The 23936-nt window shown below is 35.3% G+C and overlaps 1 protein-coding gene across 1 annotated transcript in view; it reads left to right on the forward strand.

Moving 5' to 3' along the window:
* LOC101568386 (solute carrier family 5 member 4-like) overlaps positions 1 to 11959 on the forward strand; it is a 99353-nt gene extending 87394 nt beyond the window's left edge. Inside the window, 3 exon segments of the mRNA XM_012512561.2 lie at positions 5375 to 5590; positions 8223 to 8322; positions 11713 to 11959. Of these exon segments, the coding sequence (XP_012368015.1) occupies positions 5375 to 5590; positions 8223 to 8322; positions 11713 to 11927 (531 nt within the window). The 3' untranslated portion in view covers positions 11928 to 11959.
* The last annotated feature ends 11977 nt before the right edge of the window (positions 11960 to 23936 follow it).

Below are 23936 nucleotides of genomic sequence, written 5' to 3' on the forward strand. Positions count from 1 at the left end.
GTATGTGGTCTATTTTAGTAAATGACCCATGTGCACCTTCAAAAAATGTGTATTCAACTGTAGTTTGGTGAAACACTCTGTATATGTCCACTAAGACCATTTGTTCCAAGCTCTGACTCAATTATGGTACGTATTGGCTAATTTTTTGTCTGCTTGACCTATCATTTTGGGATAAGGTGGTGTTAAGATCTCCTTTTAAGATTGTGATACTGCATATTAAATTTTTCATGTCCATTAAGATTTGTCTTATATAGTTGGATGATCCCATGTTTTGTGTGTACATATTTATAAGTGTTATCTCTTCCTCTTGAATTTTTCCCCTAACCAGTATATAGTGGTCTTCTTTATTTCATTTGATTGTTCTTGGTTTGAAGTTGAGACTGTCTGAGAACAGGATTGCTACTCCTGCTTTTTTCTGAGGTGCTGTGGCATGTACTATTGTTTTCCATCCTTTGACTTTCAGCCTATGAATTTTTTATGAGTTAAGTGTGTTTCTTTTATACAGCATATTGTTGGATTTTGTTTCCTAATCCACTGTGCCAGTCTATTTCTCTTAACTGGTGAATTGAGTCTATTTACATTGATGGTTATAATTCACATGTATTGATTTATGATTCACATGTTATTTACCTACTGTTCTTTACTCCTTTTTGTCCTGTGTTTAATTATTTGCCCTATTTAGTGGGTTCCTTCTGTTCTCTTTCATAGAGTTCTGATCATTTCTGTCCCTCTCTAGAACATCTTTTAGTAATTTGTATAGGGTTGATTATGTCATCATGAAATTCTTTAGTTGTTCTTTGTCACAGAAGTATTTCACTCCTCCCATCAAACTTGAAAGAGAGTTTTGCAGGGTGTAGTAGTCTACACTGTAATTTGTTTTCATAGAAGATTTGAAGTACTCTGTTCCATGCTCTTCTTGCCTTTGTGTTTTGTGAAAAGAAGTCTGCCATTATTCTAATGGTTTCTCTTTAAATGTAATCTGTTGCTTTTTTCTAGCAGCTTTCAGTATATTGTTCTTATGCTGGATTTCTGGGATCTTGACTATTATATGTCTCATTGTGTTTTTCATTGGGTTGAAGTTATTTGGAGTTCTCTATGCTTCAGTTACCTTAATGTCAGATTGTTTCCTCATATTTGGGAAGATATTTCTTCTGCTATTTCTTCTGCCCATATGCTTTTATGACATTTGTATTGACTCCTTCTTTCTCATTGATGCCTATTAGTCTCACATTGTTCATTTTTGCATTGTTATGCAGGTGATGAACTATTTTTTTCCTGAATCCTAGTTGTTTTTTGTTTGTTTTCTTTTCTTTTGTTGTTGTTGTTGTTGTTGTTGTTGTTGAACTGGAGATTGAACTCAGGACCTTGAGCTTGCCAAGCAAGTGGTTATTCTCCTAAACTCTCTCACCAGTCCCTTCATCCTAGTTGTTTTTAAGAGGTATTTTCTTACCTTTTCATTAGCTGCGACAACATCTTCAAGATCTGAAATTCAGGTGAACAACACGCTCAGGCCCCCTTCCTGTCCCTCTCTTGGATAGGAGCTTCTTTCCCTCAATAAATATATTTTGCTCATAAAAAAATCTGAAACTCTACCTTCAATTTCACTCAAATGGTTCTGCAAGCTTGTGATTCAAATTTTAAGTTCCTGTATATCTCTTTGACTCTGCTTCATGCAATGTATTTCTTTCCTGTATTGCTCATTCAGAGAATCCATCCTTTTTCTAGTCTCCTCTATTTTTTATCAGTGTCTTATTGAGAAACAGTTATTAATTCTTTTACTACAGAGATTATTTCTGATCTGATTTCCTCTATATGTTTCTGCATGATTCTTTACATCAGATGCTATTAATTGAGAGATTTTTTTTTATTTCAGAGGTTATTTCTGACCTGAGTTCCTCTATACCTTTCTGCAGTTGTTTCTTTACTTCAGATGCTACTAAATCAGATGTTTCAGCTGTGTGATTCCCAATTTCTTCTGTGCTAGTGTCCTCTGCACTTGTTCTGTGTGAACTCGGGACCTGAGATTGCATTTTGCTCCTTCTCTTTTCATTTTGTGCAGCACTGTCCTCTGAATTGTTGTAGAGCTTTGGTGCAGTTATAACCTTAGCACCTACTGAAATTTGGGTGCCAGTCTACCAAGTTTGAGTTCATCCAGTTGTGCCTGTCTTGGGTCTGGCTGCTGTGCTCAGCTCCTTCCTGTTGCAGCCTTTGGAAGTGAATCTGATGTGCCCCTCTGGCAAGGTGTTCTGCTCCTGGATTAGTTGGGTGGTTCTGGCCCCTAGTCTCTCTGCAGGGAATTCAGCTGCAGAGTTTCACCCCAGGCCTGTACACCAGGCCTGGGCAGGGTCTGGAGGGGTTTAGGGTGCACTGGGGAGTGAGGAAACTCTCCCACACACTTGCCAGATCTGGTCTTGGCCTGTGTCTGAAAGGGTCCCAAGAGCATGGCAGAAGTTCTCAGTCATATGGCAGGCTTGGTATGGCTCCAGGGGTGTGGAGTGGTCCCGAGAGCATGGCAGAAGGTCACTCATGCCCCAGGCCTTGGCTTGGTCTCAGAGGTCCAACAGGCACAGGGGAAAGTAGAAGCTCTCCCACACACTCACTGGGTCTGGGCTTGGGCTGGCTCCAGAGGCATCCCAAGAGCGAGGCGGAATTTCTCACTCATGCAGAGGGCCTGGGCTTGGTCCTTGGAGGTCCAGCAGGCACAGGGGAGTGCAAAAGCTCTCCCACACACTCGCCGGGCCTGGGCTTGGGCTAGGTCTCTATATTATCTATTTTTATCATCAAATTTGTTGCTCAGGTTAACACATATAGGTATGCAAGATGGGACATATGATTGAATATTACCACATGCTTTCAGGAAATCTTAAATTTTTGTTCTTGTTCTTATTTTCCTTTATTACCATTTTTCAAAAAAAATACTTTAAAGAGAATACGAAAATAGTTGACATGACATTAGAAATGGTACACATTTAAAAGACCAAGATGACAGATATTTCATGCATGGTTTTATTATTACATATTACTGTCCTCAATATAGTTGCTTAGTTCACAGATATCAACATATCCAATTAGTCTGGGTGAGAATTCTACACATTAACTGCTATTTTCAAAGACCTGATGGAGATTCTTAAGACTATTGCCTTATCCAACTTGTATGTATACATGTATGGTTTTGCCCCTACCTTATTTCCTAACTTTTCTCCTTTCTCTCTCATTGTGATTTAATAATTAAATTCTATTTCTTTCCATTTAATTGTACCTGTTATACCCTTCAGTTTTTATTTCTTCTTTTGAGTTCTTACACTAGGAAGACAATACTATATTTACCCATATGGGTCTGGTTTGTTTCACTTATGAGTATAGCTTCAAGTTGCATCTACTTAAGTATGCAGGTTTTGAGCTTGTTTTAATTTATAGCTGAGTAATATTCCATTACATAAAAATACCACATCTTTTCATCCATTTTTCAGGTGATGGGCATTTTGGTTTCTTCCAAGATTGGGCTATCACAAATTCTGCTGCTATAAACACAAGTGCACATATATCAATCTTCATTTCTTTTGGGAAAATTCCAAGAAGGGAAGTAGCTGGGTTGAATGGAATTTCTGATCCTAGTTTATTGCAGAGTGTCCACACTGATTTTGATAATGGTTGCACCACTCTACATTCCCACCAAGAGTGTAGAAGCCTTCCTTTTTTCTTGCAGCCTCTCTAAAATTTGCTGTTGGTTTATTTCTTTATGATCTCCATTATTTCTGGAATGAGATGGTATTTAAATGTTGTTTTAGTTTGCATTTCACGAATGGCCAGTGATATGGAGCTTTTTTTCATGTATTTATTTGTCTCTTGTATTTCTTCTGGTGAGAAGTGTGTACTCATCTCAGATGCACATTTTTGGATTGGGTCTTTAAATTTTGGGTCCCTAATGTTTATAGTTCTTTATACATTCTAGATAGAATACCTTTGTCTGTATGCTTATTAATTAAGATTTTTTTCCCAATGTTTGGGTTGTCTTTTCACTCTATTGGTAATTTTTTGGATGAGCTGAAACTTCTCAGTAAGGGGAGGTACAAGTTGTTAATTCTTTCAAGTATATCCTGTGAAGTTTCATTTTTGCTCATGCAATTTTGCCTACCCCTATATCTTCAAGATTTCCACCCACTTTCTCTTCTAGGAGATTTCATATTTATATTTTAATGTTCAGATCTTTAATCCATCTTGACTTTAGTTTAGTGTATGGTGATAGACTTGGGTCAAGTTTTAGTTTTAGGCAATATAGAATACCAGTTTTTCCAGCACCATTTATTAAAGAGGCTATCTTTCTTTCAGTAGGCATGTTTGGCCCCTTTGTCAAAAATTAGGTAGCTGAGCGCATTTGTAGTTGTATCTGCATCTTCTAATCTATTCCATTGATCCTCTGGTCTATTTTTTGCTAATATAATGCTGTTTTTATCACAGTAGCTCTGTAGTATACTTTCGAGTGAGGGATTGTAATGCCTCCTGCCTGGCCTTTGTTACCCAGGATTGCCTTAACTATTCTCAGTCTTTTCTGGCTCCAAACAAATTTTAAAAATTATTTATCTAGATTGGTGAGGTATGCTGGTGGTATTTTGATAGGAATTGCATTAAACCTGTATAAAAGTTATTGAGAATATGGCTATTTTCACATGTTGGTTCCTCCTATCCAGGAGTAGGAAATATCTTTCCATTTTCTGAAATCCTCTTCAATCTATTTTTCAGAGTACTGTAATTGTCATTGAATAGATCTTTTGCTGCTTTAGTTAGATTCATACCTAAGTATTTCAGTTTTCATAGTGCTATTGTAAAGGGTATTGTTCCTCTAATTTCTCTGTCAGTGTATTGGTTGTCTGTGCAGAGGAATGCTATTGACTTTTGGGTATTGACTTTGTACCCTGTTATGCTACTGAATTTGTTTATTAATTCTCATAGCTTCTTCACAGAGTTTCTTGGGTCTTCCAAGTAGAATATCATGCCATCTGCAAATTATGATAGTTTAACTTCTTTACCTATGATTATTCCTTTTAATTCTCTCTTGTCTAATGGCTCTGGCTAATGATTACAGAACTATATTGAATAGGAGTGATGATAGAAGACACTCTAGACAACACTTTCATTTAATTAAAAATGTATAAGATTGTCAAAAAGTAAAATGATATTTCAGAACTGTAGATGCCAACAGCCCACTGGTACACAGATATATTTTCAATTTTCCTTGCTTTAAAAAGCACATGTTCATGCTTAAACATTTATTTACCATTCAGCTGAAAAGCTAGGCAGTATGGTAAGTATGATTTATTTAAATAATAGCCTCATCTTTTCTAAAACAATTATTTTGTTATTATTTCCTTTTCAGGGAGCATTCTGGGGTATGATCCTTGGACTTGTGATTGGCCTTATTCGGATGATTTTAGAGTTTTCCTATGGAACAGGAAGTTGTGTAGTTCCCAGTAACTGTCCTGAGATTATCTGTGGAGTGCACTACATGTATTTTGGCATCATTTTGTTTTTTGTGTCCACACTGGCCACCATAGTAATCTCACTTCTGACGAAACCAATTCCTGATATCCACGTGAGTGATGTATAATGACTATGTGCTCATTCTAAAGTAGGAGTTCTTGGCCATCTGGGACTGCAACAAGTATACAGTTCTCAAATTAATAAATTTATTACACAACTAGAGGCAGAACCACCTTAAAGGACTATATCATCCAGTTATGCAACAAAACAGATTTTTACTGTTGTACGTGAAGCACCAGGAAAATAAGAAGCAAGAAATTGTGAAATAAACTGGAGACAATATTTTCACAATGCATTTAACACATCACTCTGCGCCACTGTTAAAATATATCACTGCGAGAATACTTAGTTTTGATTAAAAGACTGGGAAACACCTCACATTGGAGCTCTTGTCTGGACTGATCCACTTTGGGTATAAGTTTCATACCATGAACAACAGGAACACTAGCACAGAGTTTTTTAAAAATACATAGTAACAGGTGGCAAGGAAGGAAAAATTCTGAGCATGGTGTTCCATACTTGTAATCCCAGCACTCAAGAGGCTGAGGAAGGACACCCAAGAATCTGAAGCCAGCCTATGCTACATAATGAGCTCAAAGCCAACCTAAACTACATGGAAAAGCCCTGTTTCAAAAAACAAAAACAAAAAAAAGATAAAGGAAAATCACAATGGTATTAATGTTCCACTTTTCAAATTGGCTAATACATTCAACCTGAGTGATTCCCTGTAATGATAAGAATGTGACAAAATTTCCACATTTTATAATTGTTGGTAAGTCTAAAATTTTACGTATTTTGAGCAAGCTATTGGACACTGACAATTTTTAATTTCTCTTGCTTAATAAGTCAGCAACTCCATTTAAAACTTTATATTAACATGTTATACATGTAATAAAAACTATTAACATTGTCTCAACAAAAGTATTCAATTAGAAAAATATCAGAATAATCCAGATTTTCATCAGTAAGAGTACAAAAAGAGGGAAGGCTACATAAATTCCTTTTCAAAATGTTCATGATATGTTAAACAGGGGAAATATCATGCAGAATATTATAATGATATTTATATCACCTTTAGAATAAGGTAGATGTATGCATACATCTTTTTGCCTGAGCATTAAAGGAAACATACAGCACATCTGTAATTTCTAAAGATATTGTCTGTGAAAGGGGGCATCACAAAGGCCTAGAAAATGTTACTCATTTTTAAAGCCATAGCTTTTTCACTAATATCACATGAATTTCTTACTAATGAGTATAGCTTTGTACATCTTGTGTTTTTCAACATAACCTTTGAAGAAATATCCATTTGCATATTTCCTTGAGGAGTAACTAATATGAATGAGGATCCTGGAGCACAGGCTGATTAAAATCGTTTTGCAAGATTTCAACAGAATTTATTACTAAATATTTACAATAAATTTTGAGAGTTGAATAAAAGAACTTTGGAAAACATATGTCATAGTTTCCCAAGAAAAAATTGTAAGTGGTAAATTTTTATATAAATGACATAACTAATAGTTAAATATTAGAAAATAAATTGTCAAGGGATAAAACAATTTATCTAATATGTTTATAATTCAAAATACTGCGAGGTCTGAGTTTTCCAAGCAGACAGATAAATATCAACACTTAATTCACAGACACTCATGAAAAATGTTGTCAAATTAACCTGGCACAGCAGTTATGAGAACTACCAGGATGACAGTTTGGAGAAAGACTAAAATGAAAGTGACATAAGTTAAGACAAGAATTCAAGGAGTCCAAAGCAAATATTTCAACAAGGGAAGTGTACTGAATATGGGAAATGTATGAATAAAAGTTATAAAGCTATGAGGAGAAAACTTTGTGATAAGCTTAAGGCATGTGCTTCTTATTCAATAACAAGTAAGAAAATTAATCACAAATTCTAGTAAATTGGCAAAAGGAAATCATAGGCCAAATTAAACAATGCAAGGTGGATACTTGGTGGATTACAAATATAACAGTTTACTGGCACTTCAAACAATTTTCTTAGAAGGGCACAATACTGGTATTTATTTGTTTTGTCTAATAAAATGATTTTAATCTGTGGCAAAGAAGAAAGAAAAGTAACATGTATGTTATTTCTTTGCAAATATTTAATCATCATACAAACCAATTGTAGAAATTTTAATTTATATGCAGAAAGCAAAGTTCTGTGGAACTTGGTTTAAAATAATAGTATAGTCAATTGAACATTGTAGGTAAATTAGGAAAGCCAAATGTAAGGGCTTTAATTGCAACTGGAAATAAATAATTGTATATAGATTGTATCTAAACATGATGAATCAAAAATAGGACATAAAGAATACTCTAAAACTATAAATGTTTATTACACAAAGTTAGAGCAAAATTCATGTAACTATTACATGACAGGACAATGAGTGCTATTGGGTGTAGCATAGTTCAGCTAAATCTTTGGTTTTTCTGAACTCACAATCCAGAAGCTGCAGTTCTAAAAATCTTACTAAAAGTTTTGTTTTTAATTACTGGAAGAATTTTTAAAAAATAAATTAAAATGACTAATATATATGGTAAGAGACATTTTTCATGACCTATTATCTGTGCAGTTTGATTTTTGTAACCATGTGCTAGAAAAAGATGCTATTTGGATCATTATAAACATTTTCCTATCACTAAAGAACTTACTTCTCTTTCATTAGCTGCACCGTCTGTGCTGGGCTCTTTGGAACAGTACAGAAGAGAGAATTGATTTGGATGCTGAAGATGAAAGGCAGAAAGAAGTAGACACTGTTGAGGAAGGTACTATCTGGCTTGCATTTGGTTTTTCTGGAGGAGTTCTGTGTGCATGGCTTGGTTTAGTGATACTATATTTTACTTTTTTTTTAATTTTTTATTTATTTACGTGTGTGGCCAGCTCAGCCCACCAGGGGGCGGGGCTGGCTGGCATGTGGTGCTGGGGGATTGAACCGTGGTCCCTGTGCTTTGCTAAGTTTGTTCTAAGTAGGTGCTTTAGACCACTGAGCCATCTCACCAGCCCCATTATTTTGCTTTTAATGCCACTAAATGTGGCTACTTAAAAAGCTGTTAGATTTGTAGGAAACTGAAATTTTCTATTTTTATCCTTTAATATACCAAGACAACTGTTTGTTGCATATGAAATCTACTCATGCCATCCACCTATCCCTATATCCATCCATATATGAAACCATGTGCCAGCTACTGACATGACAGCCAATTACAGATTGATCTCCTGTTTCTAGCTATACATTGTGTTCAATAAATCAATACTGACTATGTTTAAGAATCAAGCCTCAAGTTATAACCAACCTTATCTCTCACAATTCTGCAATATATTCTCCATTCCAAATAAGAAGACTTCTTCATCTTTCTCCATATACACCAAGTTCCTCACAATATTTCCACCACCTATCCAAGAAAAAGAAAATATATCTGTTCTTCAAAGCTAAGTTCTAATTGCTTTTCCTTCAAGAAAATACTTCTAGAAATCATCACCATAGTTTTGTCTACTTATATTTTTCCAAAAAAAAAAAATCACTGGTACAATTAAGCTTGTAAAGATATCTTGCGTTGCTTCTATAGACTAAATTTTTAGTTTGGTTTGGACCATTTACTACAAACTGAAAAAAATGATTAATGTCTTCTCTTTCTTTGAGCTGTTTATATCTGTACTCCAACATAAGACTGACTTGTAATTTTCCTTCACTTTGTTTCAGTGTTGATACTAGTGTTTTTATAAAACATATCAGAAAGTACTAAATGCTCGTATTTAATTATTTCAAAAGCATCCAAACAATATCTCAAAGAAATAAATTGTAACTTTTCCATATTACTATTATAAAATGTGTGTGTGTGTGTGTGTGTGCACGCGCGTGTGGGGGGGGATATTCCAGAAATAAACACAAAACACAGAGCCACACAGACACATCAAGGCAGAGAGAAATCAATAAAGTCAGAGATCACAGCTTCCAGACTATTAATTCTATTTATATAATGGCTAGAGGGTTGTTTAAAGTACCCAGATATTCATTAATCAGTTCTGGAATTCTACACAACACATACATGGAAAGAAAAAGATGGGATTTTTACATTAGTACACATATATTGGCATAAAATTACTTGTTAAATGTATTCGCATAAAATCACTCTCTTATCTTTTCCATTTCTTCTGCCTTTGTAGTTCTATTTTACTTTGGTTCCTAATATAATTGCTGTGATTTCTCTTTCTTCTCTTGTAAAATCCTCCTTAAGATATCCAACCAGGTGTTGTAGCACACACCTGTAATCTCAGCACTGAAGAAGCTGAGGCAGGAGGATCGTTGCTGGTTGGAGACCAGCCTGGGCTACAAAGTGCTCTCAAGGCCAGCTTGAACTGCATAGTGAGACCCTGTCTCTAAAAGACAAAAATAAAATTAAAAAATAAATAAATGAAGTAATAATCAAACCTTTCAGTAGTTTAAGAGACTATCTGGTGGCAGTGAATCTATGATACACATATTATTTGGGGTTTTTTCAAGGCAAAAGATGTTAATATATGAGTTTTTTCTAAACAAACCTCAGTATTCATTTTTAACTGCAGTATTGGCCCTTTGTGGTAAATAAGTAGACTTGAGGTTGCATTTTGGACACTTATCTCTAAAATGTTCAGCACCACTGGACTATACTTTTTGCTTTTTTCAAAGAATCAACTTTTTGCTTTATTTCTCTGAATTATTATTATTTCCTATTTCATGACTGATATGCATACTATATATATACATATATACTATATATATAGTCTCCCATTAAAATTATTTAGTTTCATTTACTTGGGTATAGCTTCTAACAGGCTGGATGTTATATCATTAGTTTTTAGCTTCCTTTATTCCTAATGTAAAACAAATCATATATATTCCCTTCGAAGTACTGATCTTGTTGTGCCTCATTGATTTTTATATAATTTCATCATCATTCATTTTAAGTCTTGTATTGATTGAAATTTTATAGCTCTGTGGTCTAACTTCCTGCTTGGAAAGTACAAGGACCCAAGTTTGATCCCCAGTATTGCATGTAGTGCCAGTCCGTAAACCAGGTGTGATGGCACATGCCAACACTGGAGAGGTTGAGACAGGAGGATCACTATGAGTCCTAACTGCACAGCTAGACCCTGTATCTATTAATAAATAAAGAAAAATTTTTCATTGGCAATTAAATTTAGAAACATATTTTTAAATTTTCCAACCAAGCAACAATAGTTTTATATATAAGGTTTTTTTTATACTTTGAGAAAAATGTCAAGAAGTTTGTTGGAGGAAAGATTAATGCCTACGCAGTATGCAGTAAAGCATACTGTCCTAGAAAGAGCATGTAACAGTGTTTCACACAAACTCATTAATATTACATACTATAAAAATTTTAATTTATTGTCACTGGTATTTCCACATAATTTTAACTTAAATTTCCGGTTTTTGGATGAACTTAAAAACAGTTTGTCAGAGCTGGCCAAATAGCTCAACAGATCAAAGAGCCTGCTTAGGCAGAAACAGGGACCAGGGTTCAATCTCTGGTTTGCAGCGCCAGCCCCACCTCTGGAGTGTGCTGAGACTGCCATTGAGATTGGGCATAGTGGCACTCGCCTGAAATCCCTGGGCTTGGGATGCTGAAAACAGGAGGCGCACTACAAGTCCAATATGTGCAGTGAGACCCTGTAAACCTTGTACTAAATACATTTTTAAAAATTGTCACCAGAATAACACTATACTGAAACAAAAACCAACTTTTCTATTATTGTTTTAACTATTTCTTTCTGGTATGTGTACTATTACACCTCTCTTTTTGTGTACTATTACACCTCTCTTTTGAAAGGGAGAGAGGTGTAATAGTACACCTATGTTTTAACTATTTCTTTCTGGTCCATGGTCCTCTATGTTTTTAGGAACTCCTTATTTACTAAAGATATTAAGCCCTCTGTAACATAGCATGCCAATGTTTTCCTCCAATTTCACCTGCTTTCGTACTTTGCTCATTGGATATTTACCATGAAAATCTTTCTATCCTCTATAATCACATTTAACTCTATGTTCTCAAGCATTTTTCCAACACAAATGATAGAGATCATTCTTTACAGTAATCTATACTACATCTATGAGGAATTTTATTTTGTGAAGCTTTTCTCATCTTTTGGTGTTTCAGATTCTCCTGTGCAATCTCGTGGATGTCTCGGGAAGGCTTATGACATATTCTGTGGTTTTCAAAAGACGGGACCCAAACTGACCAAGGAGGAGGAAGAAGCCTTGAAGAAGAAACTCACAGACACATCAGAGAAGCCCCTTTGGAGAAATGTAGTGAACATCAGTGCCATCGTCCTCTTAAGTGTGGCAGTCTTTGTCCATGCCTATTTTGCCTGAACTCTTATCTGAGTGATGGAAATATTGTTTAATTAAAGGATATTATTGAGTTTAATTTTTATAGTGTGTTAGGTTTCAAAAGAGAGGTGTAATTTCAAATGCTTTCTAATTTGTTTATATACACCTGATTTATATTGTTTTTATCACTCCTTTGTGTAAAGTGTAAATTCTTTTTTCAAAATTTGACGCATAAAAATATAAGTTGTATATATTAAAGGTTTACAATATGATGGCTTCTTACTATATGCATTTTGAAATGGTTCCCACAAAGAAAATTAATGCATTGGTCAATGTATATAGTTACATTTTCTGTTCTAGTGACAATACTTAAGTTCTACTTAGTAAATTTCAAGTATGCAAGAGTACATTTCAGTACACTCACCAGGATGCATATAAAAGAAACACAATTTATTCATTTCACTTCTGAAAATCTGTACCCTGTGCTCAGCAGCTTCTGAACTCTGCACCCATGGGTGCTCCTTACCTTCATCCTACAATTGCCACTGAATTACAAACTCCACCAATTCATAAATGCCACTAAATTTTCAGCTTGATAAAAAGTCTTTGTGAGGCACAGATGGATTGTTTGGTGAAAGGAGAAAGCTGGAGAGGAATAATGTGATGAGAAATCTCAGCATGGGTTGTAGTAGTATCGAAGGAGTGGAAGTAAGCAATTGCAGGGATTACTATAAAGGGAAGGTGTCAGAGTTGCAGAAGCTCTTCCAGGGAACAGTGGAAGACTGCATGCTTAACCAGTCCTGCTGAGCCCTGCCAACTTCTGATACAATTGCAAGTGTCTAGTTGTAAAAGGCAAAATCCTGTGTCCTGTCAAATCCACAGGAGTGCAGCTTAAACTTAATAGAGCCTAGCCTGCAAAAAGAATGAGACCTCCTCCCAGGCCTTTTACTTCCTAGTAGGAAAGTCATGGGATGGGAACTAGCTCAGGCACTGGATGACACACACAACCTCCTAGCCAAAACACAGAGGACGGGATGTCAGCCTCCCACACCTCTATAAGACAAAGACTCTAGTTTTGAATTAAGGGGGAAAATCACATTCTGCCTGCAAATTTTCTTTACTTTTGTGGCTAAGTGTCTGTGTGTTCCTTTTCTTCCTTTTATCTGATATTTTTTGAAAGAGCTGAGAACGGCACTGTCACTTCTGAGTAAAAGCATTAGAATCTGAGCTATTGTTCTTATTGTGATGCATCTGATTTTTCCATGCTAAGGATTGTGTTATAAGTTTAACTAAAGTAGATATTTTATTTCATCATAAGTTGATCCCTGCCTTCCTATACACTCCATATCAGTGCATTTAAAGTCCCTTCTCCCTTTCCTTTTACCTACTTCCCCTCTTACACCATAATCTCAAATCCCCCTAACTTCCCCATTCCTTTACTATACACAAATACTATCAAAACAATGAATTTTCTATTCTATTTCATTCTTTGTTTCACCTACTATTGCCTTTAGTGAGAGATAGGGGATGAAAGTAGTGTACTAATAAGAGTATAGGACTAGTAATTAACACTAGCATCTCTATCATTCCCTATCTGGACACACTAGGTTCTCTCATGTCAGAGATTATGTCATATGATTAGCTGTATTAGCATTCTGGTTTGGTTATACATTGGACCCAAGTATCCTGTATCCTGCATCATGCTTCATGTAAATTCTTCCTCCCTTCCTGTTTACTTATTTTCTCTCTCAGATTGACTCAAATCTCTCCTCCCTTGCCCCTACTTTGTAACACAAACACTGCCAACACATCATTTTTTTACTTAGTTCACTTTTTGTCTTTCCTTTTTTCTACCAGATAATATATATGTAAACTGTTTGCTTATGTGAAAAGGAGGATCATAATTGATTATTGTTTCAATATTACTTTAATCTTTCATGGTCATATCATGTTGACACTCATCAAAAATTGTACACGTATATTTCAAACTCAGCCTTTCTATAAGCATATTGATTTTGACCTTCTTATAGTTTTATGAGAAACTACAACAAAGAACATAACATGAGAAAGCAAGGCAAAAGGTACTGAAATGGAGAAAGCAGCAGACAAAGAACTCAAAAAACAATGGTTAAAGGGTTTGCAGAGATCAAAGAAAAAGCAAAGCAGCAAATGCAAAAGATGCTCAATGAGCTCAAAGAGCATGTAAACAAATACATAAATTAAGAAAATGTACAATGAGAATTAAAAAGATGGGACCAATAAAAAATAAATTTTAAAAAATGTGATCAAAAGTTAATTGAATTTAAAAAGACAATGCAAGAATGGACACTTTAGTAAAGAATTCAGTATGATGAAAAAAGATCAAAGACAAATCCTGGATATGAACATTTTAGTTGAAAGTATGAACAGCAGACATGACAAATATTATAAGAAATTATTGGACTGGAAGACAAGGTGATACATTATATCATATATTCAATGATATTCTATAAACAAGATACTATGAAATCTGGTCAAACAGCTGCTATAACACATACACATATATACATACATACAAACAATCTCATAGTTGCACATTTTAAGAAAAGGTTAGAAGACAGTACAAAATGTAAGGAAAAACTATTCACTGAAATTATAGCAGAAAAATTTCCAAGTCAAGGGAAAGAATTTGACATAGAGTTGAATGAGGTAAAAATTAAAAGCCACTAAAAATTTCAGTAAACTCTATAAAGTCTTCAAAGAAAATTGTAAACAAGATTAGTATATCCTCCAAAAGTATATTTTGACTTTAGTGGAGAAAAAAAGTTTTCCGTAAGAAAAGAAAAACCTAAAAAAATTCAAAACCACCAAAGCATTTTAGAAAGTACTCATAGATCCTAGACAGAGACAATAAGACCAACATCATCAAAGGAACAAAAAGAAAAGTATATCTAGAGTAGAAAGTAGCTAAACAAATGAAAAACTTAAAGAAAACAGCACTAGAAAAATAATACAATGACAAGATTCAGTTAATATTTTTCAATAATGCTATTCAGTGTGCACAATCTTCACTTTCCTTTTTGTAATTTTTTTATTAATTTTAAGGGGAAAGAAGTAGCAATGAGACAGTCTCAAAACATGTTAGTAGGACAGTTACAATAATTAATATGCTGCATATTGTTGTCTTCATAGTAGTTATTCACAGAACAAGATGCGTACATGATCTCTTGCCTAAACATTAGCACAAATCTTTTTTCTCTTTGAACTAAAAGAAAGCAGCTGCATATCTTTCCTAACTATTTCGAATATACATATATATTTTTTCACTACAAAATTGTCTTTAGGGGCCAGGGAGATGGCTCAGTGGAATAAGCGCTTCCTTGGCAAGGACAAGGGCCTGAGTTCAATCCCTGGTTCCTCAAAAGAAAAAATTGTCTTTCACTTCTGTCCCCCATTTTTCTTGTGTTCTGTCAGAAATGGATGTTCCATTGCCATTAGAGAAGCTGTATTTGGAGAAGTCTTTCAAAGACCTTTTCATACTTTACGCTCGTTCAAATAATGTAGGTACTTGAATTCAGCAAAACAACCAAATATAGTCCAATAGTCCATAATATTTGTGGGTTATCAGCAGAGATAGAAATTGTCAGAAGTTGTTGATTTGAGACTTTTACAGCTCAGCATATAAATATGGCATTATGTTTTAAACCTTATGGTTATATTTTCTGCTGGATAGTTAAGATCAAATTAAAGGAAGACCTATATAACTAAAAATGTAACTTGTATCTGACAAGTTCAGTCAAATATCCTCATGATTTATCCTGAAACCATGTAGAGAAGCTTCAGATCTTTCATTAGTGTCAGCCATCTAGATAAGTCATAGCCATTGCTTGACCAATTTACTCTATGTGAAAGCCTGAGAGATTGTTTTCTCTCTAGGTGACTCTCCCTAGGCATACTATACATCATCAATCACTTTCTTCTGTGGCCATGAAATCTCCTTGAACAGAAAATTTGGGACACAACAGAGTTACAGTATGTCACAGCCTAGGTTCCCTTATGTCTTGAGTACTCACTGACCTTGAATGACTAGGTCCAAAATATAGGATATCCTTGTAGCCCTGCTTTTTCTCTGATTTTTGTTCTGCAAACTTTGGTTGTTAACCATCCAGAAGAGAAGCTAATGATATTATTACCCCGTAACAAAGGCAGTTGAGCTTAACATCACTATCTGTATGAGTACCAAATGCCTTAGACATAACATGGAACTGTTATTTTCCAAAAACCATAGATATACTAAACTTTAAATCTCTGTAGAGAAGCCCAAGTGTGTGGGAGAGTATTCGGCTTCCCTGTGCCCGCGAGACCCCTTGAGACTAAAGCTCAGGCACCTGCATGAATGAGATCCTGAACCATCGGGACCCCTGCAACACTCAGGAGCCCCACCCCCAAGGCCACCGAGTGAGTGAGAACTTCTGTGACTCTCTAGGGACACCCAGATCCAGCCCAAGCCCAGACCCAGCTAGCGTGAGGGAAAGCTTCTGCACTCCCCAGTGCTACCTGGACCAGGGGCACAAGAGAGGGACACAACAGGTTCACTTCCAAGGGTTGCAGCAGGTAGGAGCTGAACACAACAGCTACACCCAAGCCAGGCATAGCTGGATAAACTCAAACTTCATAGATTTGCATCCTAATTTCACTAGGTGCTAAGGTTATAACTGTACCAAAGCTCTACACCAAAGGTCAGAGGCCAGTGCTACATGAAATAAAAATGACAAGGAGCAAAATGCAATCTCAGGCCTTGAACCCACCCAGAACAAGTGCAGGGGGCACTACCTCAGTTGAAATGAATGAATCAACTGCGTTGGAAGAAAAGAAACAACAGCAAAAATTTATAGAGGAACTCAGAACAGAATTAAATCCTGAAATGAAAAAAGAAATCTCTGAATTCATATATTCTAAAGTAAAGAATCTAGTACAAAAACATATGGGGAAACCCAATGCCCACTCAGAACAAGTGCAGGGGACACGAGGGACACTAGCTCAGCTGAAATGTATGAATTCCCAGCGTTGCAAGTAAAGAAACAACAGCAGAAAGGTAGAGAGGAACACAGACCAGAATTAATTTCTGAAATGAAAAAAGAAATCTTTGAATTCATACCATCTGAAGTAAAGAATCAAATACAGAAACATGTGGAGGAAACCCAATATGAAAAACTCGGAAGAAAAAGAATTAAAGACTGCTTATAAAGAAGACATTGATAAAACATAGAGGAGGTTAGAAATATAAAGGATTACCTGAATGAGAAATACAGGAAAGAAATAGATCGCATGAAGCAGAGTCAAAGAGATACACAGGAAATTAAACTCTCAATCACAAGTCTGAAAAATCATTTGACTGAAAGAGAAGATGGAGATTCAGATTTTGAAGATGCTGGTGTAGCTACTGAAAAGGTAAGAAAGGATCCATTAAAAACTAGAATGCAGGAAAAAATAATCCATCACCTGAAAGACAATGCACAGATGAACAATGTGAGACTAATAGGCATCAAAGAGAAAGATGCAGTCAATACAAATGATATAAAATAATATGGGCAGAAGTAATACCAGAAAACTTCCCAAATATAAGGGAAAAAATCTGACATTCAGTTAACTGAAGCATACAGAACACAAAATAATTTCAACTCAATTAAAAACACACTGAGACATATAATAGCCAAGATCCCAGAAATTCAGCTCAAGAATAATATACTGAAAGCCATTAGAGAAAAGAAGCAGATCACATTCAAAGGAAAGAAGGCAAGAGAAGCATGGAGCAGAGTACTTCAAGTTCTCTATGAAAAACATTTCAGCCAAGATTACTATACCATGCAAAACTCTCTTTAAAGTTTGATGGAGAAGTGAAATACTTTCATCACAAAGAACAATTAAAGAATTTCATGATGATGAAGCCAACCCTACACAGACTACTGAAAGATATTCTAGAGAGGGACCAAAACGATCAGAACTCCATGAACAAGAACAGAAGGAACCCACTAAATAGAGCAAACAATCAAACACAGGAGAAAAAGGAGTAAAGAACAGCAGGTAAACAACATGTGAATCATAAGTTAATACATGTCAATTATAATCATCAATGTAAATGGACTCAATTCACCAGTTAAAAGAAATAGACTAGCACAGTGGATTAGGAAACAAAATTCAGCAATATGCTATATACAAGAAACACACTTAACTCAAAAAGACATTCATAGGATTAAAGTCACATCATGGAAAACAATACTACATGCCCCAGCACCTCACAAAAAGTAGGGGTAGCAATGCTGCTTACAGACAGTCTAAACTTCAAACCAAGAATGATCAAATGAAATAAAGAAGGCCACTATATACTGGTTAGAGGAAAAATTCAAGTGAACAGGCAAGATTCATAAATATCTATGCACCAAACATAGGAGCGCCAAACTATATAAGAAAAATCTTAATGGACATGAAAATTCTAACATCCAAGACCACAATCTTAACAGAATAACTTAATACCCCCTTATCTCGAAAAGATAGGTCAACCAGGCAAAAAAATTAGCAAAGAATTACCAGAACTGAACCAGAGCTTGGAACAAATGGACTTGGTGGACATATACAGAGTGTTCCATCTAACCAGAGTTGAATACACATTATTTTCAGCTGCACATTGGTCATTTGTTAAAATAGACCACATACTAGTCCATAGATTATGCTTAAGTATATGCAAAAAAAATAATTTATCCCATGCATATTATCTGACCACAGTGCAATGAAGCTGGAAAAAAAATGACAAAGAAACTAGAAAAACCTGCTAAATACATGTAAATTAAACACCTTACTCAGCAATCAATGGGTCATAGATGAAATTAAACAAGAAATTCAACAATGTAGACAGTTCAATGAAAATTCAACCACAACTTATTGGGATTTATGGAATGTGATGAAAGCAGTTCTCAGAAGAAAACTCATAGCTGTAACACATACGTTACGAAAACAGAACGAGAACAAATAAACACCCTAATACTGCACCTCCAAAATCTAGAAAAGGAAGAACAAACCAAACCCAGAGCCCAAAGATGGGAAGCAATCATAACAATTAGAGCAGAAATTAATTCAATTGAGTAGAAGAAAACAGTTCAAAGAATTAACGCATCAAAACGCTGGTTCTTTGAAAGACTAAATAAAATTAACCTAGCTAACCTCATCAAAAACAGGAAAGAAAAAATTCAAATATGAGCAATAAGGAATTTAAAGGGTGTACTCACCACAGACCCAGTGGAAATTCAGAAGATTATCAATAGCTACTTTGAGAACATTTATGCTCACAGAATAGAGGACACAGATGAAATGAAGAGATTCCTAAAAAGTTACAAATTACCAAAATTGAATCAAGAAGATACAACAATTCTCAATAACCCAATGACAACCAATGAATTAAGAAATGTAATGAAAAGCCTGCCGACAAAGAAAAGTCCAGGTCCTGATAAACTCAGAGATGAATTCTACAAGGAATTTATAGAAGATATAATTTCTACACTCCTCAAAATATTCAATGAAATTGAAAAGGAAGCAGTTTTCCCAAAATCATTCCTCTAGGCAAGTATTATACTGATTCCAAAACCAGGGAAAGACACAGGAAAAAAAGAGAAGTATAGTCAATCTCCGTCATGAACATAGATGCAAAAATTCTCAATAAAATCCTAGCAAATAGAATACAGCAAATCATCAAGAAGATCATACATCATGACCAGGTAGGATTTATTCCCGGGATACAAGGCTAGTTCAATATTCAAAAATCTATAAATGTAATACACTATATTAACAGAGAGAAATCTAAAAACATGACCATCTCAATTGATGCAGAAAAGGCTTTTGACAAAGTTCAACATTCATTCATCTTCAAAATCCTACAGAAAATTGGACTAGAAGGCCTCTACTTCAATTTGATAAAACCATCTATGACAACCCAACATTTAATATAATTGTAAATGGGGAAAAACTGAAATCTTTTGCTCTCAGATCTGGTACAAGGCAAGGATGCCCTCTATCACCCCTACTATTCAATATAGTTTTGGAATCATCAGCTAGAGCCATTAGACAAGAGAGAGAAATAAAAGGAATAAGAATAAAGGAATAAGAAGTCAAATTATCATTATGTGCAGATGACATGATACTTTACTTGGAAGACCCGAAAAAGTCCACCAAACAGCTCCTAGAAATGATATACAAATTCAGTAGCATAGCAGGTTATAAAGTCAATACCCAAAAGTCAATAGCATTCCTCTACACAGAAAACAAACACACTGAGAGGGAAATTAGAAAAACAGTAACTTTTACAATAGCACTGCAGAAAATGAAATACCTTGGAATTCACTTAACCAAAGAAGTCAAAGACCTTTTCACGAAAAAATACAGTACTCTGAAAAAGGAGATCATTGAGGATTTCAGAAAATGGAAAGATATTCCTTGTTCCTGGATAGGAAGAACCAACATCGTGAAGATGACCATACTCACAAAATTGTTGTACAGATTTAGTGCAGTCCCTATCAAACTACCACCAACATACCTCTCAGACCTACAGAAATCATTCCTAAAATTCATTTGGAAACAGAAAGGACATAGAATAGTAAATTCAATCCTGGCCAACAAAGAAAAGGCAGGAGGCATTACAATTCCTAAACTGAAATTCTACTACAAAGCTACTGTGATAAAATCAACATGGTTTTGGCAAGGAAATACACTTGAGGATCAATGGAAAAGATTAGAAGATACAGAGACCTCTGTGAACATACTCAGACACCTGATCTTCGACAATGGGGCCAAACACGTTTACTGAAAGAAAGAGAGTCGCATTAACAAATGGTGCTGGAAAAACTGTCTCTCTACATGCTGAAAACTAAAACTCGACCCAGGTCTATCATCATGCTCTAAGCTAAAGTCAAAATGGATTAAAGATCTAAACATTAAAACAGAAACAGTAAATCTCCTGGAAGAGAAAGTAGGAGGAATTCTTGAAGACATAATAGTAGGCAAAGAGTTCATGAACAAAAATCAAATCACACGGTTAACACTTGAAAGAATTGACAACTGGGACCAACTCTTATTGAGGAGTTTTTGTACATCAAAAGAAATTACCAACAAACTGAAAACAAAACCCAAAAATTTCAAAAAATTCTTAAATAGTAAGAACTCAGACAAAGATCTGCTCTCCAGAATTTATAAAGAACTAAAATACATTAGGGCTTCTAAATTTAAAGACACAATCCAGAAATGGGCATCCGAGATGAACACACACTTCTCAGAGGACGAAATTAAAGAAGCAAATAAATACATGAAAAAAAAATCTCCACATCACTAGTCATTCATGAAATGCAAATTAAAACAACATTGAGATATCATCTCACCCCAGAAAGAATGGCTATCATAAAGAAATCAACCAACAACAAATGTTGGAGAGGTTATGGAGAAAAGGGAACACTTCTCCACTGCTGGTTGGAATGTAGACTGGTGCAAACATTATGAAAATCAGTGTGGAGACTCTTTCATAAACTAGGACTGGAAATCCTATTCAAGTCTGCTATCCCCCTACTGGGAATTTTCCCATAGGAACTGAAAAGGTCATATCATAATGATATATGTGTACCTATGTTTATAGAAGAACAATTTGTGATAGCCAAACCTTGGAAACGACCAAGATGCTCATCACATGAGGAATGGTAGAAAAAGATATGGTATTTTTATACAATGGAGTATTACTCAGCTATAAAGAATGATAAACTTGAAACATTTATATTTAAGTGGATGCCACTTGAAGATATACTCATAAGTGAAATAAACCAGACATGCATGTGCAAATATTATATAGTCTCCCTAGTATAAGAAATCAAAGGAAGAAACACAAATGGAAAGGTATAGCACAACTAAAAGGAAAGGAAGAACTTGAGGACTGCACAATGAGGAAAGGGTAAGTAGAAAAGCTGGGAAACAGGACAAGGACAAATCCATACAGTTGTATGCACAAGATGGGCAAGGCAATGATCCTGAGTAACATCAGCAGGTTTTTGAAGCTAGCAGTTAATTGGTAGGATTCTCAACCTGACTAACTATATATGCTCAAACCTGTGAACCAAGCAACTGCACTGAAGATAGCAATTTGTAATAGAAGGGTCACGCTTGGAATGCCTGTCATTGTGGTCTTCTAAATACATACTTCTTGTCATGACATACCAAATATTACCATACTGTCTCACAAAAGTTTTTTTGTTGTTTTTTGTTTTTCTTTTTTTAAGTGAGTAATAAATGAAAAAAAAAAGACACAAGAAAAGAAAATGTCACAGAACGTCCCTCTACAATGCTGTATATGGTTAGATTTCTAAATTTCTATACAGGGGCCAGGGAGATGGCTCAATGGAATAGGTGCTTCCCAGGAAAACGCAAGGGCCTGAGTTCAATCCCTGGTTCCTCAAAAAAAAAATAAATAAATAAAAATAAAAAATAAAAATAAATAAATTTCTGTGTAAAAATATGTGTTCATCTCTACTTTTTTAATTTTTATTTCATATTCTGTAAGGACTTAAGTTTCAACACATCAATACTTGATGGAAGATACCTGTTCCACGTTATGCCGAGGATGTTCGATATTTAGACAGATAATTAGGGTAAACCGAACTGCATATGTTGCAGGATAATAGAAGCTTCTCTTCTGGAGGGTTAACAACCTAAGTTTGTAGATCAAAAATTGTAGAAAAGTAAGGGCTGCGAGGTCTACCAACGTTTTGGTCCTAGCCTTTCGAAGTCGATGAAGACTCAGGACAAAGGAGAACTCATATTGTAACATCATGTAACTCAGTTGTGCCCCAAATTTTCTGATCAAGGAGATTATGAGGCCACAGAGAAATGTGATCAATGATGCAGAGTGTGCCTAAGGAGAGTCGTATGGAGAGAAAACATTCTCTCAGGCTTTCACATATCTTCAAGTTGAATCAAATTATACATGAAGGCTTCAAGTTTATCACTCTTTATAGCTGAGTAATACTCCATTGTCTAAAAGCACCACATATTTTTCATCCATTCCTCAGGTGACAGGCATTTTGGTTGTTCCCAATATTGGGTATCAAAAATTGTGTTGCTGTAAACATAGGCACACATACATCAATATGATATGTTTTCAGTTCTGTAGGGAAAATTCTCAGAAGGAGCATAGCTGGATTCAATGGGGTTCCCACTTCTAGGTTTTTGAGGAATCTCCACACTGATTTCCACAATGGTTGCATCAGTCTACATTCCCACCAGAAGGGGAGAAGAGTTCCTTTTTCTCCAAAGTCTCTCCAACATTTGTTGTTGGTTGATGTCTTTGTCATAGCCATTCTTTCCGAGGTGAGATGGTCTCACAGTAGTTGTTTTAATTTGCGTTTTACGAAGGGCTAGTAATATGGATAATTTTTTCATGTATTTTCTGTCTCTTCTACTTCCTCCTCTAAGAAGTGTGCATTCATTTCAGATGCCCATTTCTGGAGTGGGTGCTTAAATTTTGGGGCCCTCTTGTTTTTTAGTTCTTTATATATTCTAGACAGACCATTGCTGAGTGATTATTAGTTAAGATATTTTCCAAATTGGTTATCTTATCACTGTGTTGGTAATTTCTTTGTATGTGCAGAAATTTCTCAATAAGATGAAGTCCCAGTGGTTAATTCTTTCAAATAATTCCCATGAAGTTTGATTTTTGTCTGTAAAATTTTTGCCTACCTCTATGTCTTCAAGATTTCCTCATACAATCTCTTCTAAGAGATTTAGTGTTTGTGTTTTAATGTTTAGATCTTTGATCCATTTTGACTTTAGTTTAGTGCATGGTGATACACCTGGGTCAAGTTTTAGTTTTCAGCATGTAGACAGCCAGTTTTTTCAGCATAATTTTTTTAAAGAGGCTATTTTTCTTGCAGTAAGCATGTTTCAGCCCATTGTCAAAAATAAGGTGGCTGAGTATGTTTCTAGATGTTTCTGCAACTTCTAATCTATTGCATTGATCCTCAGGTCTATTTTAAAGCCAGTATTATG

This window comes from Octodon degus, unplaced genomic scaffold, assembly GCF_000260255.1.
Source record: "Octodon degus isolate 3935 unplaced genomic scaffold, OctDeg1.0 scaffold00230, whole genome shotgun sequence".
Lineage (NCBI taxonomy): Eukaryota > Metazoa > Chordata > Mammalia > Rodentia > Octodontidae > Octodon > Octodon degus.